At 35.4% G+C, this 21,367-nt stretch overlaps 1 protein-coding gene across 4 annotated transcripts in view; it reads left to right on the top strand.

The window, feature by feature from the left end:
• CCDC178 (coiled-coil domain containing 178) overlaps positions 1-21,367 on the top strand; it is a 436,166-nt gene that overhangs the window by 54,417 nt on the left and 360,382 nt on the right. For 3 of the 4 annotated variants that reach the window (XM_086682702.1, XM_086682703.1, XM_086682701.1), the window contains 2 exons: positions 376-515; positions 16,639-16,661. In XM_086682702.1, coding sequence (XP_086538828.1) covers positions 376-515; positions 16,639-16,661 — 163 coding nt within the window. Of the gene's footprint in view, positions 1-375; positions 516-16,638; positions 16,662-21,367 lie in introns of those variants that run through there. The other variant, XM_086682704.1, reaches the window with a different exon arrangement.

The raw sequence follows: 21,367 nt of genomic DNA, 5'->3' as shown, positions 1-21,367 counted from the left end.
GGATATTATTTACACTGGGAGATGTGGACTCTCTTTGAAGGGAGAATTTGAAATATATTTCAAAGGCATTTTTTAAGTGATTCAGGAACTATTTAGAAACTACTGGATTAACTGTTTTTTTGCCTTTTTTCTTTAGTTTTTTTTTTAATGTTTAGTTCATGATGTTATAAAATACTTTATATAATTACATATAATTAATATCACCTAATATCATACCATTCTATAATTTTCTGAACTCTTTGTCAATGTGTTTATTAAAGAAATTTAAAAAGTGTTAGTATTAATAAAGCAGAATATTTTTTGCATATTCTGAATATCACAGTTTACTATTTTGTATGTAACTATTAACTAATTTCTGTCTGCTTTATCTTTAAGGGGTGAATGAAGGCATTTACTTTAGTTACCCATGTCGACGTCAAAGCTGTGCTTTAGTAAACATCCCAGCACCATGTGTCAACAAAATCATTTCACACATTGAAAATGTGGAATCTAAAATACAAGAGCATTTGAAACGGGTAAGATTTAAAATGCTAACATTTTTTGGAAGCTTGATAGAACCTGTAAGAGTTGTTACTCATCCCAGGGAGTTATTTTTTTTTAATGATACTTGGAATATTTTATAGAATCTTTGCTTAGTTGTATAATTTACTAATCTAGACATGTTTTTGATAGTCTCACTTCAGAAGGGTGAAACGACCTTATTAAATAGATTTTTTTTTCCCCTACCTGTTTGTTCGTTATCCGGAGGCAATCATGCTAAGTAGTAATTTCCATAAGCCAACTTGACTAGTAAATTAAATAGTATTTACATCATTTTTAGGGACACTAAACTGATTAGATGATTAGATGAGTAAATTGGTGTGTGAAAGGACGGTGTGCCCTTCTTAATGAGTTATTTTGTTCTAAAGAAATACTTAATAGGTCTGTTGAAAGAGAATGTAATGATTCTGTCTTTTTAACCTGTTTGCCTTTATTATTCTGAAGGGAGTTCAATCCTGAAAACACTGTAACTTCTGGTTATTTTCAAAAGATGACAAGAATGATAAAAACCTTCCCATACCTTTCATTAAGATTATTCTGTGCAAACACTGCACAAATAGATTGTGCAAACAAGAGGATAGGTTTGTGCTGTATCTCTTCCCTCACCACTGTTGTTGGATATGGCTCTGAGAAAGTTCTGATGGACCAGTCTTCATGCTTGATGTAGGGTGTTGTCTTCTTCAAGAGGCATACGAGTGTAGTCCTTAAAATTGCAGGACATTTCTTCTCAACATTTTTACCACTTGAAAATATTTTATCCAATAAAAGTTGTCAGCTGATTGTACCCTTGGGAGGAGTTTAACATTCAGTTTTATTCATTCATTGCCTATAGTCCCAGGCACTGTCTTTACCTGTCTAGTTCTGGGGGAGCAACAGGGCTCACCCCTTTACCAGTTTCCAAGGGATTATGTGTGCAGAGGGCAAAATAACGCAGAGAAACAACTTGGTGATCCCAGCTGGAACCTCCACCCCAAATTCCATTGCAATCCCCAACGTGAAGGGCAAAAAATAAGTCCTATTTTGAGTTGCAGATTATGTGATTCCTCTGGATTTGGGGGTTAGGAGTCAAAGCAGGTAACTGGTTAATTATGTCTCCAACATTACCCAAACTTCATGTTTTATTACTCCAGTTGTTGGGGGAAAAATGGCCCAATGATGAAGACAGGCTGGTTCATGAAGGATCTGCCAGCCAGCAAAAGAGAAAGGGGTGTTTTGCCCAAATAAGTACATTTCTTCTGCTAAGGCCTGCAAATCTGAAAGTATGGCTCAAATAACATTCTTGGCTTTGTTCAATTCACAGTGACATTTCTTCCCATTGAAATTGGGTTTTTCTTGGGACTGTAAGGAGTACATTTATGCTGGGATTGGGTTGGGGTCAAGGACAGAGAAAAAGAAAGTGATGCTCTCTCTAGGCCTGCAGTTCATCTTCTTTTAATTACACCATTTTCACATTTGCCTAACTTATCGATTGTGTTTCTCTATAAAGTGCTTGATTTTTAAAACAGCTTTATTGAGATAATTTACATATCATAAAGTTTGTCATTTAAAGTGTACACTTCAGCATTTTTTAGTGTATTTACAGAGTTGTGCAACCATTACCATAATCACAAAAGACCACATATTGTATGATCCCGTTAATGTGGAAAATCCAAAATAGGCCAGTCTATATAGGCAGCAGATTAGTTTTCTAGGGCTGGGGGCTACTGCTGATGGTTGTGGGGTTTCGTATGGAAACAGTGCTTGTTTGCTTTTAATCAGAATCATCTTAATCTTTTATTAGATAAAGCTCTATAGATAATTATAAAGCCATCATCTACTTTGGGTATGGACTACATTAAGTGAGTGAAAAGATCAATCTTTTTTTAAATTAAAAAAAATTTTTTTTTTTAATTTTGAGAGAAAGATAGAAAGCAAGCAGAGGAGGGGCAGAGAGAGAAGAGAGACAGAATCCCATGCAGGCTCCGCCCTGTCAGTGTAGAGCCAGATGTGGGCTTGAACCCATGCACTGTGATATCATGACCTGAGCCAAAATCAAGAGGTGGACAGTCAATCGACTGAGCTACCCAGGTGCCCTAAGGTCAGTCTTCTTTGGATCAACAATTATAGTTTGTTTGCACACTGAATCGCAGTGGTTTCCGTTATAGTCAGAATGAATGCTGTAGAGCCTGTGATTAGCAGAGATGAATCTGCCATAAGTCTGTCCATGCATTCCTAATAGTTTAATTGCAATTCTGAATTTTGAAAAGAAAATTCTTCAAAGTAGAGTTACTGTCAACCTTTTCTCTATATTTTATTTTTGCAAAGAATGAGAAAACATGGCAATATGATAGAAGTAATTACCTGGATAACTTCCCATACAAGTACTAGATTTTGTTTTATTTTTTTTCCACTGTCTTTTTCTAGATGACCTAGACTAGAGATAGCTTTATTTACTTTGGAGTCATTTCTACTGAACTGAAAATTTTTTCTTCATTTGATCAATACAAATCATTAAAATGTTACCATGATTTGAAAGAACGGCATAGAAAGTATTTAGAAATCATTCTTTAAAATATAAAGAATGTGTTATACAAAAATGATAACATTATTAGCAGTAAAAGTGGTGTAATGGTAATACTAAGTGCTTACTATATATCATAGGCCGTATTAAACACTTAATATGTATGATTTCATTGAAACCTTACAAAAAACTTGTGAGGTAGAAACTGCCATTATCCCCAGTTACAGGTGGGGAAACAGATTCCGGAGATAACGACTTCCCCCAAGATCACACAGTCAGTGTCAGAGTTAGCATCCAGGCAGGTGTGTCTGAGATCTAAGAACATCCTATTCTCCCCCGTACTGAAAGTATCCCTGAAAGTAGGTCAGCTATGAGGATCAAAAAAATATGAATGATGAAATGCCTACAATTCCAGTTAGAAAATTTTGCTGTGCTTATACCATTTCACATGTGTTTTTGAATTCTGAAAAATAATATTTAATCATCTGATCCTACTGACTAAATCTCTAATACTTTGAGTTCTCTTGTTCTGTTAATTCTATTTCATTTGAAACTTAAGGACACTTCAAATCCTAAAGTATTCACTATTTGCCATTCTATCATTCCCGTTTTCCATTATTTACTTTCTTGACTAATGTATTCATCTCTTAAAACACTCACTAATTGGTATATCTGGTTCTTTACTTTTTTATCTTACCATCCTTCTAGTCTGACAGAATTCTGCAAGCCCTGATGAGTTCCCTCTCATGATCTGCCATCTCCATTCCTACACCCCAGGCTGCTGAATAGTGCCAGAAAACATTACACAGAAATCCCAATTTGAGATGTTACACATTCATGGTGTCCAACCTCAGTGGGGCCTTTAGCAGTGCTCTGAAATTATTCTGTTTGTTAACCAGAACTTTCTCTAGTATTTTCCAGTGGCTATTCCCGTCCTCTCTTTGGTTCAGGTCTCCAAATCCTCTAATTCACTATTCATTCATCTCTTACTTTACGAAGAAAATAGGAGGTATGACAATAGAAATGCTTCAAACTCTTGTTATCCCACAACATTCTTGAATTCCACAAATATTCCTTTTGTCCTTCCGTGGCAAATCTCTTCCCTCCTCAGTAGCTACTCCCCTCATCTGCATTCCATCTTTTTCAAGGATCTTGTTCCATCAGGTGTTCACATCTCTCTTCCAAATTTACTTTTTTTTCCCCTAACTCACTCCTATCAATATTTAAAATATTGATGTTTCTCTTGTTTTCAAGAAAATATTTTTTATCCCATACACCTTTAAACATATCTTTTTCTCTTTCTTCATGTTTTACCTAACTAACATCTGAAAAGGATTGCATAAATTAAACATTTGTTTCCTACAAATTACTCACTTTTTCATCGGAATCTGGATTTGGTTTTTATTGTTTTAATGAAACTACCTTCAGAAAAGTAAACATTTTTTTTTCTATCTATTGGTATACACATACACACACATTCTCTCTCTGTCTCTGTCTCTCTCTCAAACTTTGTGGCTAGAACAAGCATTTATTTTGTTACCGTTGAGCAATTTGTTCTAGGCTCAGCTGGACAATTTTGCTAGTTCTTGCCTGGGGCCAGTTATGTGGATGTAAACACCTGCTAACTCAACTGGAAATAGTGACTAAGAGGGCCTCACACCCATGTCTGGGACAGTGTTCTAGGAGGACAGATCTCAGTGGGCAAAAGCTTAAACTATTTGCGTGTGTTATGATTGTTCAAGTCCCACTGGCCAAAGCAAAGCACATAATCAATCCCTTTGTTAATGCAGTAGAATATTAGACAAGATGTGGATGACACGAGAAATGAATTTGTGGGGACAATTTATGTAGCAGTCAATCTGTTGGTCCATTGACATCATGGTCCACAACCCATCCAATTGCAGACTGTAATCACCAACCCCCCAAAAGTTTCATTCCATGATGGTATCATGCAGAGGTCCATGATTATATGTTCCACAACAGATATGATGTGGATGATGTTCTCTGGGTGCAGCTTCTTTTGGTCTAGAGATCTGTGAATTAAAATGATGTTAAATACTGCTCCTGCACACTTAGCAAACAGTGGTGAAGCAGGGACAAAATTGTCACAATGAACAGTGTTACTCAAAAGGAGAGAAATGAAAGACACATAACTTTCACTGATGCCTGTAATTCTGAAATTTATGAGGGCACATGGTGTTAGGTCTGTCACCTCTGAGTCTAAACAATGCTGCCAAGACCCAGTTCTGCTTCCTGGGGATAGTTTCCTAATTTGTGGTTCTCTTTGTCTCTTTGAATTACTCTCTGAGCTCTTGGTTCTGAGAGATATTTGGAATTCCGTAAGAAGTAGACCTGAGTAACTATCTGAAACTTTTTTCCTGTATTAGTTCAGGCTGCCATAAAAAATACCACAGGCTGGAAGAATTAAACAACAGAAGTTTATTTTCTCACAGTGCTGGAGGCTAGAAGTCCAAAATCAAGGTGTTGTCACAGTTGGTTTCTATTGAGGATTTCTTCCTGGCTTGTAAACAGCCTCCTTCACACTGTGTTCTTACATGGCCTTTCTTCTGTGCCCACATGTTGAGAGAGAGTGAGCTCTGGTGGGTTATTATTTTTTTTTTTTTTTGTCTTCTAATAAGAATACTAGTTTTATTGGATTAAGACTCCATTCTATGACATCTTTTAACTTTAATTATCCCCTTAAAGGCCCTATCTTCAAATATAGTCACATTGGAGATTAGGGCTCCAACATATGAATTTTAGTAGAACACTTTTGTTCATAACACTGATATAAATTGGAAGTTTCTCTGCATTTTTAATCTTTTGTATTTTAGTCCAAAATGTTACCATTCCCATAAGAACTTTGGGGCTTCATAATTAATCTGATGGGGTTCAAACCTCATAACTCAAAAGCCATGGTCATATTTTTTGCTTTAGTATTATTTCCTTTCATTTAATTAAGTAATTTTTATGTCTTCTAAATAGTATTGTTTTATTAAACTTCATTTTAAAACAGTTTAAGACTTACAGAAAGATAGGGAAGATAATATAGAGATTTCATGTATACTCTGGACCATGTTTTCCCTAGCTTAATATCTTACATTAGAATAGTACATTTATTATAATTAATGAATCAATATTGATACATTATTATTAACTAAAGCCCATACTTTGTTCCAGTTAAAATTTTTTTTTATTTGAGACACAGTTCACGTACCGTAAAATTAACCATTTTAAAGTGAACAACTCAGTGGCATTTAATATATTCACAATGTTGTACAGTCACCACTTCTATCTAGTCCCAGAACATTTTCACCACCCCATTCGCATTAAGGATTTAATATCTGTTCACCTCTACCTTGGTGTGGCAACCACAATCTACTTTCTATTTCTATGGATTTACGTATTCTGAATTTTTTTATATAAATTAAATCATGCAGTATGATCTTTTTTTGTCTGGCTCCTCTTACTTAGCATAATATTTTGAAGTTCATCCACATTGCACCATGTATCAGTACTTTATTACTTTTTATGGCTGAGCAATATTCCATTATATGTATATACCACTATGTTTAACTGTTCATCTGTTGGTGGGCCTTTGGATTGTTTCCACCTTTTGTCTATTGTAAATACCTTTTTTTCAGTTCTTTTGGTTCTTTTCAGTTCTTTTTGCAGTTCCACCTAGGGGTGGAATTGCTTTATCAAATGGAATGGTAATTCTATGTTTAACTTATTGAGGAACTACCAAACCATTTTTCATAACTCAACAATTTTGTTGTTGAGTTGTAAAATTTCTTTATATATTTGGATCCTGGACCCTAATCAAATATATGATTTTTAAGCATTTACCCCCATTATATAGGTTGTGTTTCACTTTCTTGATAATGTCCCTTGATGTGCAAAAGTTTTTAATTTTGATAAATTTCAGTTTATCCTTTTGTCGTTATTCTTTATGCTTTTACTGTCATATTTAAGAATTCATTGCAACATCCCAGGTCATGAAGATTTACCTCTTTGTTTTCTTGTACGAGTTTTATGGTTTTAGCACTTACATTTAAGCCTTTGATATATTTTGCACATAGGAGGCATGTATATTCTTGGGGTGAAAGGTAAGAAAATGGAGGATTAAAATGGTTCCCCTCATCCTTTACACCCCCTTCCATTAACAGCCAATCCCTACTCTCCCAGCCTTTAAGCATAGACTGGATTTGGGTTGAACAACAGACGTGTCAGAAGAAATATCAGACAACTTCTAAGCAAAGTCTCTTGTCGAGAGGCCTTGAAGCCTCTGCTGTCACTCTCTTGCTCCCATAAGCTTCCCATGTAAATAGGCTTAATTAATATAGCCTCCTTGAGGATGAATGACCAAGTAGAGAGAGGCGCCCATTGTGCAGTCAGCAGAAACCACCAGACTTGTGAGTGAGGCTGTCTAGAACTACCTATCCTAGTCAAGCTGTCAGATGACTAATGAGTTTGTGCTCACATTGGTTGCCTTCAGACAAGACCAAGAACCCATCCTGCTACACCCAGTCTACATGGTGACTCATAATTATGAGCAAATAAAATGGGGATTGTTTTTAGCCACTAAGTTTAAGAGTGGTTTATTATGCAGGAATAATTGATACATTGTTGAATATAACATTGAAATTACACATATACATTTAGATCACAAATAAGTAACTAAATAAAATGGAAAACTCCACTCTGTATAGTGTTGGAAATGAAAGTTTTGTTCACCTTCACCTGTTGGAAAAATACTTTTCCTGTGTTGTTGGGGTGTTTTGTTTTGTTTTGCTAACTTGACCGTCAACAGGCTTTCTTCCCACTTTGGTAGATACTTTAGCCAGTTTTTATGGCTCTCTCCATGTTTACTTCCTCTGTCCATGTTGGAAATACTGGTGCTCCCGAACTATGTCCCCTTCTGACTCTATTCTCCTCGTGGGTGATCCCATTTGAATTGATATTATTTATACATTGTATTCTTAGATTAAATTGGGATTTCCAGCTCAAATTTTTCTTTTTTTTCTAGGTGCCCATTGAACACCTTTTTATATATGTCATTGGAGCCTCTCAAATTTGAAACATACAAAATTGAACTAGTAATTTCTTCTTTCTTCTGTGCTCCTAGGTTCAGTTAATGGCACCTGTTATTCACCCAGGACCATAAGTCAGGAGGTTGATTAATTATATTGACTACTCACCTTTCCTCACCCTTTATATACAGTCAGTGATTTGTTTTGATTCCACCTCTGGAATGTGTCTCAAATCCAAACAATTCTATCTATACTATAGTATCTTCATTCGGACCACTCTCATTTTTGCCTGGATACTAGAAGAGTCATTTCAGTCAATTAATAATGATTAATTCCTATTCCTGGGCATAACATCAAAGTCCCTTTATAAAATAATATTTACTCTTAAGCTTCATGTCCCTTCATATATTCTGTTCTAGCTTTGATGACCTCTAATCTCTGGGCCTTAACCTATGAAATTTCTGTTATCTCTGTTTTGCCCTCTTACTCCCACAAAACCATCTTTGCTCTCCACAGCTTAGGATAACTGTCTTCCCTTGAAATCTCATAAGACATTTTACTGCCCACTACTGTGACAATTAACACATTGTGTTTTAGTTGTTACTTTATGTTTCTCTCCTACAGAATTGTAAAATTTTGGAAGTTAGAGTCTATATGTAAGTCATCAGTCACAATAGTGCTACCATTACTTGGCACATTATAGGCATTAACTAAATGCCTTTTTTTGTTCAAATTTATTTATATATTTATTTTATATAATTTTTTAATTTACATTGTAAGTTAACATATAGTGTAATAATTGATTTTAGGAGTACAATTTAGTGATTTGTCACTAACATGCAACACCCAGTTCTCATTACAAGTGCCTTCCTTAATACCCATCACCCATTTAGCGTATCCCCTGCCTACCTCCCCTCCAGGGACCCTCAGTTTGTTCTCTGTAGTTGACAGTCTATTATGGTTTGCCTCTCTCTCTCTCTTTTTTTCCCCCATCCCCTGTGTTCATCTGTTTTGTTTCTTAAATTCCACATAGGAGTGAAATCATGTGGTATTTATTTTTCTCTGACTTATTTTACGTAGCATAATACACTCTAGCTCCATCAATGTCATAGCAAATGGCAAAATTTCATTATTTTTGATGGATGAGTGATATTCCATTGTATCTATATACCACAACTTCTTTATCCATTCATCATCAGTTGATGGACATTTGGGCTCTTTGCATAATTTGGCTATTGTTGATAAGTAAATCAGGGTGCATGTGCCTCTTTAAATCAGTATGTTAGTATCCTTTGGGAAATCCTGGTAGTGGAATTGCTGGGTCGTGGGGTAGTTCTATTCTTAACTTTTGAGGAATCTCCATACTGTTTTCCAAAGTCAGTGCACAAAGTTTCATTCCCATCAACAGAGTAAGAGGGTTCCCCTTTCTCCACATCCTAACCCTTGTTATTCCCATGTTGTTACTTTCAGCCATTTGGATAGGTGTGAGATGGTATCTCATCATGGTTTTGATTTGTTTTTCCCTGCTGATGAGTAATGCTGAGCATCTTTTCATGTGTCTGTTAGTCATCTCGATGTCTTCTTTGGAGAAATCTCTTCTCATGTCTTCTGCCCATTTCTTAACTGGATTATTTGTTTTTTTGGGGTGTTGAGTTTGATAAGTTCATTATAGGTTTTGGACACTAACCCTTTATCACATGTCGTTTGCACATTCTCCCATTCCGTAGGTTGCCTTTAAGTTTTGTTGATTGTTTCCTTCTCTGTGCAAAAGCTTTTTATCTTAATGAAGTCCCAGTTGTTAATTTTTGCTTTTGTTTCTCTTGCGTCCAAAGATATGTCCAGTAAGAAGTTGCTATGGTCGAAGTCAAAGAGGTTGCTACCTGCGTTCTTCTCTAGGATTTTGATGGTTTCCTGTCTCACATTTGGTTTTCTATCCACTTTGAATTTATTTTTGTATACGCTGTAAGAAAATGGTCCAGCCTCATTCTCCTGCATGTTGCTATCCAGTTTTCTCAACACCATTTGTTGAAGAGACTGTCTTTTTTCCATTGGATACTCTTTCCTGCTTTGTTGAAAATTAGTTCACCCACAGTTGTGGAACCATTTCTGGGTTTTCTATTCTGTTTCATTGTTCTATGTGTCTGTTTTTGTCCTAGTACCATACTATCTTGATGACTACAGGTTTGTAGTATACCCTGAAGTCAGGGATTGTGATGCCTCCAGCTTTATTTTCTACAAGATTGCTTTGGCTGTTCAGGTCTTTTCTGGTTCCATACAAATTTTAGGACTGCATTTCTAGCTGTGTGAAAATGCTGATGGTATTTTGATAGGGATGGTATTTTGATAGGGATGGCATTAAATGTGTAAATTACTTTGGGCAGTATAGACATTTTAATGATATTTGTTCTTTTAATCCATGAGCGTGAAATGTTTTTCCATTTCTTTGTGTACTCTTCAATTTCTTTCATCAGTGTTCTATACTTTTCAGAGTACAGATCTTTTACCTCTTTGGTTGGATTTATTCTTATGTGTCTTTTGGTTTTTGTTGCAACTGTAAATAGGATTGATTCCTTGATTTCTTTTTCTGCTGCTGTGCTATCGGTGTGTAAACATGGCACAGATTTCTGTATGTTGAATTTGTATCCGGTGACTTTGCTGAATTTATGTGTCAGTTCTTTTTTTTTTTTAATTTTTTTTTTTTCAGCGTTTATTTATTTTTGGGACAGAGAGAGACAGAGCATGAACGGGGGAGGGGCAGAGAGAGAGGGAGACACAGAATCTGAAACAGGCTCCAGGCTCCGAGCCATCAGCCCAGAGCCCGACGCGGGGCTCGAACTCACGGACCGCGAGATCGTGACCTGGCTGAAGTCGGATGCTTAACCGACTGCGCCACCCAGGCGCCCCATCAGTTCTTTAAATAAATACGCTTTAATGAATGGGCTCAGGAATAATTTTTAAAATTATTTCAAATTTTGCATGAAGCTGCTTTTTAAAACATGGGGAGGATGTACTTGTTCTTTTAAAAAAACTTTGAATTTGGCATATTGTTTGATAAACATTGCCTGTGTTTTCAAGCAGATTTGAACCTTTGTGTAGGTTGACTATAGGAAACTCCAAATTGATTGCAGATTCAATGGTATGAGTATTTGTTCCAGATGAAAGTTGGTCACAGTTGTGGGAGATAGTATTCAGTATTAGAATTTCACATCTACAAATATTTTATAATAAAAAGGAGATTCCCACCATAAAGTTATTTTTTCTTAATTTTTAGAATGGAAAATAGAAGTGTATATGAATACCTTGTCTTAAAAAGTAAATAGCATTTAAATGTGACAATTAATTTAAATATTTAAATTTAAATATATAAATTTAATTTATATATTTAACTTAAATATATAAATTATAATTTGTACTTATTTATATTTATATTTATTTTATATTTAATATATATTTTAATATATATTTAAATATACATATTTAATATATATAAATATATAATATAAATATATATATATAATTTATATAATATAAAATATATAAATATAATTTAAATATATAAAACATTTGGGAATACTTTTTAATAGAAGTATGAAGTTAAATAACCAGGTCATTTAGAATGTTACACATATCAAGCAGAAGTTTGTGAGCAATGTAGTTTAGAGCTAAAGGCAAATAAAGTTTTTGATTTCCCCGTAATGTGTTAATTTTTAAAAGTGTGTCCAATGTGATATTTTTAGTACCCTCCCACTTTTGTTTCTCTTGCTTTTTGAAAGAGAAAGAAATAAAAAAATGTACGGAATTTTGTGGTTAGTTGGGTAAAATTGGTTAACTGCGAATTATAATCAGTGTTTCTAAATATCTAAAACATTTATGACAGTAAGTGAACTTCTAAGCTTAATTTTAACAGAATTTTATTAAAAATAATTTAGCAATTTCAAGCAGTTTCTAAAACTCATAAATATTTCAGATAAGTAATTATGAATATAAAACTCCAAAGTTTTCTGTGGTATTGTAGGCCTTCCCTTTGTTAACCATTGTTATCAATGTTATTTGAATACTAGGTATGTCAAGTTTTGCCTTCTCATATCGGATCAAAGACTGATTAAAATAGTTTTTCTTTATTGCTTCATCACTTAACATCTACAAAAATGTTGCTATGGTAAGGTTTTGATAGATGATCCTAAAATGTTTATACCAAATTTAACTCTATTTTGAAAAATGTAGGTAACCTATCTTTATCATTATAAAATACATCATGTTCTGTTGTGCTACAAAAAGGATTAAACCCATAGTATTAAGCATTGCATACTTGTTGAGGAATTTAACATTTTTGGGTAATTATGTCACAATTATTAAAGAGCCTCTTAACCAATTTCTTTCTGACTTTCTTGTGATACTTCAAATGGTTTCTCAGGACTATTATATAAATCAGCCTGTTGGTAGGTTTCTGCAGTATGCAGGACTGTGAGTTACCAGTTAAACTGAGGGATAATTATTTTCCTAATTATTGATTAGTTTAAGGTCTAATAATACACTCATTGAATGCTCATTCTCTTCTCTGTACATTTATCATTTGCCATTGTCTTTTGGGTTTATTTGGATTTTCTTATTGACCTGTAGGAACGAGTTGCTATCTTTAATTTGTTATATATGTTTTAAACTTACTCTCTCAGTTTGACCTTTTTACTTTATGATATCTTTTAGTTAAAATAAGTTTTTAATTTTAATACACTTACATCTTTCATTTTCCCTTTAAGTGCTTTGCATATTGTTTAAGAACTCTCTCCATAGTGCAGTCATGAAAATTTTTCTTTTATTTCTTCTAAAATTTTAAGGTGTTTTTTTGCTTGAGATTTAATTGTTAAACAACGTGAAATTGTGTTTTTGTGTATGTGCAGATACAAAGAATGGAATAGGTAGTTATTTTCATTTGTAAAAATAGAGAAAATTATTTTTCTCAACATCAGTTTTTTGCAAAATCCAGTCATTTCTTAGAAATCAGTTATATTCTATCTATCATATCAAGTGTTCATGATTATATCTATTTCTGACTCCCATCATTCCACTGGTTAATTTTATCTCTATTATAGTACCTCATTTTACTAAATATGCTTCATAATATGGTTTTTTAAAGTCTATTTATTTATTTTGAGAGAGAGAAAGAGAGTGCATGAGTGTGTAGGAAGGGATAGAGAGAGAGGGAGAGAGAGAATCCCAAGCAGATGGGACTCCATCTCACCAATTGTGAGATCATGACCTGAGCCAAAATCAAGAGTGGGACGCTAAACCTACTGAGCCATCTAGACATCCCCATAATATATTAAAAAAATTTTTTAACATTTATTTATTATTGAGAGACAGTGAGACACAGAGCATGAGTAGGGGAGGGGCCGAGAGATGGAGAAAGAATCTGAAGCAGGCTCCAGGCTCTGAGCCATCAGCACAGAGCCGGACGCAGGGCTCGAACTCACAAACCGCGAGATCATGACCTGAGCTGAAGTTGGCCGCTCAACCGACTGAGCCACCCAGGCGCCTGCCCCTCCATAATATGTTTTAATATTTGGTATGGTAGTTCCCTCTTTTTTCCTTTCTTATACTTCTTTGGCTGTTCTTAGTAGATATAGATTTCAGAATAAGCTTGTCATATTACATGCTAAAGCCATTGGGATTTCAAACAGCTGTGCATTCATCAGTTTTTTTTATTATGTAGATGAATTTAGTCTCTTCAGAAGTTTTTTTAGATTCCATTAAATCTATTATACTGTTAGCACAAGAAAGTTTCAGCAGTTTAGCAAATACTGAAACTAATTTAGAGGAGAGGATTAAGTAGGAGATAATGAGGAAGGTGGGCAAATTGATGAAAACCTGATGTTAAATTATTAGTTCTTTAACATATTAATATACATACAGTATTCATTTAACATATATCTGTGTGTATATAATTATATGTACATGTACATAGATATGGCTAAATATATATATAGATCATTTAGTACACATAAATAGAACATCCTAAGCTTTCTGCCCATTTGTATGTAATTTTCTGTTAATTGCTGTTCATATAGTTTTCCCAGTTTTTTTGTTTGTTATTTTTTACATATGTGCAGAAGTATTGATAAATATCTATTTTCTTTTATGTTAGTTACAATTTTTTTCTGCTTGTACTATTTTTAACTTATTTGCAGTACTCTTTCATAGAGAAATTTATATGTAAAACCAATCCATTATCTGACAAATTTTGTATTGTTTAACAAAATTTGCCTCATATCAAGATTATTAAAATGTTTTATTATTTCAGTTAACCTTATTTTTTTTACATTTGGCTTCTTCAGATCTGAAGTTTATTACCTTATGGTATAGCATGAGACACATACTTTTTCTCTTCCAAATATTTTTTAAATTATCCTAATATCATTTATTGACTTGTTCATCTCTCTTGATTTGAAATGTAAATTTTATTTTTTTCAACGTTTATTTATTTTTGGGACAGAGAGAGACAGAGCATGAACGGGGGAGGGGCAGAGAGAGAGGGACACACAGAATCGGAAACAGGCTCCAGGCTCTGAGCCATCAGCCCAGAGCCCGACGCGGGGCTCGAACTCACGGACCGCGAGATCGTGACCTGGCTGAAGTCGGACGCTTAACCGACTGCGCCACCCAGGCGCCCCTGAAATGTAAATTTTATAAAAAACTAAATTCTCATGTATATAGGTAATGAAATGATTACTTATTTTAGTCTTTTTCATATTTGGATAACAACATTCTTTTTCTTAAAAACGTTTTTTTTTTTTGATGTTTATTTATTTTTGAGAGAGAGACAGGCATAAGCAGGGGAGGGGCAGAGACAGAGGGAGATACAGAATCTGAAGCAGGTTTCAGGCTCTGAACTGTCAGCACAGAGCCCAACATGGGGCTCAAACTCACAAACCATGAGATTATGACCTGAAGTCAGATGCTCAACCAACTGAGCCACCCAGGCACCCCTTGGATAGCAACATTCCTATACTAGATTTCATCTTTCTATTTTTTTTAATATTGTGGAGAAATATACATATGCCTTGAATTTATTATTGTATTCCCTTTTGTTCATCCCAGTGTTTCTGTTATGTCTTAAGTAAATTTTCTTATTTGCTTTGCTCTAATATTTCCTAAATTATTTGTATAGTCTTTTTTGTTCTTCTGTATTTATAAATAATAGACCAGACTGATTACTTGTTGTGAGCATACATTTTTTGCTGGTTTTTCTTGTTGTTTTTGCTGCTATTGCTGTCATTTGTTTGCTTTTTAGCAGCTGTCAAAGTCGGCTTACATCAAAGGCTTTTATCCAGTATATACAAAATTATACTGGAGCTCCTTATAAATGGGAAGTAATATGCTTAGGCAAGAAAGTTGAGGGACTCTTTTTTTTGTTTACTTAAATAAGCATGCGTTTGAATTTGTTGTAGCACTTTAGAGTATTTTCACTCATTGATGAATCAGCCTTTGTTTTTCCTTACCCATCTGTTTGTTTCTGTGTGAGATTCTGCTAGTTATGTGGGCTCCGTTTTGTTTCTCCCTAGAACCACAACTTCCATTCTTAGACAGCCTCTCCATCTCAGGCAGATCTTGTGTGGCTAGCGAGTTCTTCTCATGTCAGTGACTAGAAGGAATCTTTTCAGCCATGTATACTGGGTTCTCAGAACGAAAAGCAATAAGACTAGTCTGCTTCACCATAGGCTGGCCTTTAGTTGTTTACTTTGATTATCACCTGCTTCTTCTCACATGCTTCTTCTCACATGCTGGGAATTTTTCATGAGCTCCACAGAGAAGGCTTTCACCTCCCCTGAAATGGTCTTCATTTTCCTCTTCTGAGTTATATTTTTCTTTGCTCTGTTTTCACTAGCAGTCCCTTCTGATTTCTTTCTATTTCTGGGAATTATTCTGAAGTATATGTTCCAGTGCTTTTATTGGCAAACATATATATTTTTCTCCAGAAATATTGTACAACATGGGAATTGAAGAGAAGTAATCATGTATGCCCAACCTAACATCTGGAATTAGAGATTATCTAAGAAACCCATAAAATTATGACTATGTATTCTTTTGTGTTTTTGGTAATTTGTGTCACAGCCCAAGATATTCTTAGAATATATCTGTAGAGCATGACTCCTAGCCTGGAGTTTATAGTCTAAAAGAGGGACACTATAGAAAACGAGATATTTGTGAACTTACCTATAGTTATGTGTTTTCCACTCTTTGGTAATATATTACAACTTAATGGGTATAATGCACTTCCCATTATGTGCAAAGTCTTCTGGGAGTAAGTGGCATTGAACTGGCCTTTGATGAAGGAGTAAGATTTAGAAGATGAAAGGTAAGAATAATTAGGTGGCAGTAATAATGAAAGGACTACGTAGTGGATGTAGAATACCTGGTTTAGAAATAACAGAGTTTTGTTTGACCTCATATGATGGGACATGTGAAGTGGAGCACTTATAGTTTTATCTGTGAGTTCAAGTATGAGTTTACTGTTATTTTTTGAAATGCGTAAAATTTGATTTTTATTGAGATCTTTTATTTTGACAGTTTGAAACTTCTCTTGAAGAATGGTAAGCTCCGTTCATTCTTTTTAAATTGTTTTTATGTTTAAATTTTAATGATTAATATGCTGCAGATGAGTTTTATTTCAAAAGAAACAGGAAGTTAAAAGCAGAGATTTTTGTATTTGATATTACAATGTATTTTTGAAAACATAAGAATTCAGATGTCACTGCAAATGGCAGAATAGGGACCTCCAGGGCTCTGTCCAACCACAAAGAAATGCTGATAAAAATTGGTCAGAATCGACTTTTGTAGAAATCTGAATTTAGTCAAAAACAACAGCCAGGGGAAGAGTTAATGAAGAGTCTGTTGCATTGCATTAAGAGAGCACTGTGGCACTTTAAATTGCCCATTTGCCATTCTAGTCCCCAGGTCAGTAGTGGCCATGAAGAGAGCAGCCTGTACTTGTGGTGTAGATTGCGAGTGTCAGAGCAAACAATATGGACCTTATTCTCAAAGAATTGTGTTTCAGCGTTTTGACCTGTCTGATGACTCCTTGAAGAACCAGCACAAAGACTTGTCTTTGTTTTGCCTGACTTGGAGCAATCACTCAGCTGGAACCGCTTACAGGCAGTCTTTACTGGAAGCATTTAAAGGCATATACTCACAACCACTGTCTGAGGCTGTGAATAACAGTGGGAACACTGCCTGGGAAAGAAGAGGTCAGCAAAAGAGATAGATGGGGGAAATAGGGTTCTTCAAAGCTGTCATATGTACTGGAGCATCCAGAAGTGCATGCATATGACCATTGCCAGACATATGTTCAGGGAAGATCCAAGAAGACCCTGACCATTTATCTCTGGCTGACCTTTAAGATCTGTGCAGGCAATAACTGAAGGTAGAGTTGTAAACAGCCTGGATAAGCATTGAAGGAATACATAGATTCAGTCTGCTAAGATGGGGAGAGTATTTTTTTTCTTTTTCTTTTTACTTTCTTTTTTCCTTTCTTCTTTTTCTTTTTTCATCTTCTTTTTCTTTTTCTTTTTTGACTCAAGATATTTAAGATAATTTGGACAAAACATAAGTTTACCAGTAAGCTAATGAAACATCTAGTTCAGTGGCCACACATGACAAAGAATACAGATATTACAAAATGTTTTTCGAAGAACTACTACTAAACGAAGAAAGAACAACAACCCACATCAAATAGCAACAACAAACTCAACAGAGGGAAGGTTATCTTATTTACATTTCAAATCAAACTATTTAAAATGTCCAGTTTCCTATAAAAACTATGAAGCAAGCAAAGCAAAAAAAAAAAAAAAAAAAAAAAAAAAAAAAAAAAAAAAAAAAAAGCAAAAAAAAAAGAAAAGATAGTTTGTACCATTAACAAGGGGGGAAAAGAAGTTTTAAAAAATGGCCCCGAGAAAGCTTAGACATTGGATTTATTGGACAATAGCTAAATGAACTATCTTAAATATTCTCAAACAGATAAAGGAAACTATGAACAAAGAATTAAAACCAGGAGACTAATGTCTCAACAAATTAAGATTATCAATAAAGAAATAGAAATTGTAAAAAAGAACCAAGTAGATATTGTGGAGCTGAAAAGTACAATAACTGAAATGAAAAATTAGAGATGTTCATCAACATCAAGATTTGAGCAGTCAGAGGAAAGAATCAGTGAACTTGAAAATAGATCCATTGAAATTATTCAGGCTGAGAAGCAGAAAGACAAAAGAATGAAGTAAAATGAACAGAGCCTAACTGGTGTGAGGGACACTACCACAGATACAAATATATGCATAATGAGAGTGCAAGAGTAACAGGGAAGAGAAAAAGGGGGAGAAAGAATATTTGAAGAATTTTGGCTAAAAATCCCCAAGTTAGGAAAAACATGAATGTATACTTTTACTAAATTTAGTGGACTCTAAACAGGATAAACTCAGGGATCCACACATTATGGTCAAATCATTGAAAGCCTGGGACAAAGAGTATCTTGAAAATAGCATGAGAGGGGCGCCTGGGTGGCGCAGTCGGTTAAGCGTCCGACTTCAGCCAGGTCACGATCTCGCGGTCCATGAGTTCGAGCCCCGCGTCGGGCTCTGGGCTGATGGCTCAGAGCCTGGAGCCTGTTTCCGATTCTGTGTCTCCCTCTCTCTCTGCCCCTCCCCCATTCATGCTCTGTCTCTCTCTGTCCCAAAAATAAATAAACGTTGAAAAAAAAAAAAAAAAAGAAAATAGCATGAGAGAAGTGACTCATCATGAATAAGAGATCCTCAATAAAAATAACAGTCAGTTTCTCATCAGAAATTATGGAGGCCAGAGCATGATACATTTATTTCTTTTATTTCTTTTATTTTTTTTAATGTTTATTTATTTTTGAGACAGAGAGAGACAGAGTGCGAGTGGGGGAGGGGCAGACAGAGAGAGAGACACAGAATCCGAAACAGGCTCTAGGCTCCGAGCTGTCAGCACAGAGCCCGATGCGGGGCTCGAACCCACGAACCGTGAGATCCTGACCTGAGCCGAATTCGGATGCTTAACCGACTGAGCCACCCAGGCGCCCCAAGAGCATGATACATTTAAAGTGATGGAAGAAAAAATAAAACTGCCAAACAAGAATTATGAATCTTGCAAAAGTGTCCTTCAAAAATAAAGGAGAAAATAAGATATTTCCAAATAAACAAAAATTTGAGGGGCTCCATCTCTAGCAGAACTTTCTATCAGAAATCCTAAAGGTAGTCTTTTAGGCAGGAATCAAAGGACACTAGACAGTAACTTGAAGCCATATGAAGAAGTAAAGAACAGTGAGGTAGCTACAAAGATAGATATAAAAGTCAACATGAAGCCATTTTTATTTTGCATCTCTTTCATTTTCCTATATAATTTTTAAGATAAATGGATAAAATTATAAATCTATATTAATAGGCACATAGGGGAATGTGGGTGGCTCATTCGGTTGAGCATCGGACTCTTGATCTCAGCTCAGGTCTTGATCCCAGGGTCTTGGGATCATGTCCTGCATTAAGCTCCACACTGAGTATGGAGCCTGCTTAAGATTCTCTCTCTCTTTCCCTCTGTCCCTCTCCCCTGCTCCCACTCTCTTTGAAATTTAAGTGTTTGTGTGTGTGTGTGTGAATGTGTGTGAATGTGTGTGTGTGTGTGTGTGTATGTGTGTGTATAGGCACACAGTGTATAACTGTGTAATTTGTAAAAATGACAACACAAAGGCAGGGAGCATAACTACAAAGGAACAGAGGTTTTTTAATACTACTGTACCTACATTGATTTTAATCCAAACTTAATTTTTATGAAGTTAAGATGTTAATTGTAATCTCCAGTGAACCACTAAGAAAAATTCTAAAACCAAACCAAACCAAACAAAAAAACACCAACATAAATCCAATAAAGAAACTAAATACACTAGAAAAAAATCAACTAACCACAAAATAAGGCAATTATGGAGAAATTAAAGAATGAAAAATATTTAAGTATTATAGAAAACACATAGCAAAATGGCAAAAATAGTAGGTCCTTTCTTTTTCTTTTTTTATTTACTTAGAGAGAGAGTATCCCAAGCAGGCACCACACTGCCAGAGCAGAACCCCATATAGGGCTTAAACTCATGAACCATAAGATCATGACCTGAGTCAAAATCTAGAGTCTGATGGGGTGCTTGGGTGGCTCAGTTGATTTGCCTGTTTGACGTCAGTTCAGGTCATGGTCTCATGGTTTATGGGTTCGAGCTCTGTGTCGGGTTCTGTGCTGACAGCTCGGAGCCTGGAGCCAACTTCAGATTCTGTCTGTCTGTCTGTCTGTCTGTCTGTCTCTCTCTCTCTCTCTCTCTCTATCCCTCCCCTACTCATGCTCTGTCTCTCTCTCAAAAGCAAATAAACATTAAAAAAAAATGTTCAAAATCAAGTCTGATGCTTAAATGACTGAGCCACCCAGGTGCCTTAGAAGTAAGTCCTTTCTTTCTTTTTTTTTTTTTTAACGAAATTTATTGTCAAATTGGTTTCCATACAACACCCAGTGCTCATCCCAACAGGTGCCCTCCTCAATGCCCATCACCCACTTTCCCCTCCCTCCCACCCCCATCAACCCTCAGTTTATTCTCAGTTTCTAAGAGTCTCTTATGGTTTGCCTCCTTCCCTCTCTGTGTAGAACCACAAAAGACCCCGAATAGCCAAAGTAATATTGAGGAAGAAGACCAAAGTGGGAGGCATCACAATCCCAGACTTCAGCCTCTACTACAAAGCTGTAATCACAAAGACAGCATGGTTTTGGCACAAAAACAGACATATAGACCAATGGAATAGAATAGAGACTCCAGAATTGGACCCACAAATGTATGGCCAACTAATCTTTGACAAAGCAGGAAAGAATATCCAATGGAAAAAAGACAGTCTCTTTAACAAATGGTGCTGGGAGAACTGGACAGCAACATGCAGAAGAACAAAACTAGACCACTTTCTTACACCATTCACAAAAATAAACTCAAAATGGATGAAGGACCTGAATGTGAGACAGGAAACCATCAAAACCCTAGAGGAGAAAGCAGGAAAAGACCTCTCTGATCTCAGCCGCAGCAATTTCTTACTTGACACATCTCCAAAGGCAAGGGAATTAAAAGCAAAAATGAACTATTGGGACCTCATGAAGATAAAAAGCTTCTGCACTGCAAAGGAAACAACCAACAAAACTGAAAGGCAACTGACGGAATGGGAAAAGATATTTGCAAGTGACATATCAGACAAAGAAGTCAAGTCCT

This window comes from Puma concolor, chromosome D3, assembly GCF_028749965.1.
Source record: "Puma concolor isolate L17-30 chromosome D3, mPumCon1.1.hap2, whole genome shotgun sequence".
Taxonomy (NCBI): domain Eukaryota; kingdom Metazoa; phylum Chordata; class Mammalia; order Carnivora; family Felidae; genus Puma; species Puma concolor.
The sequence above is the reverse complement of the archived record's forward strand: the minus strand, read 5'-3'. Positions and strand labels throughout refer to the sequence as shown.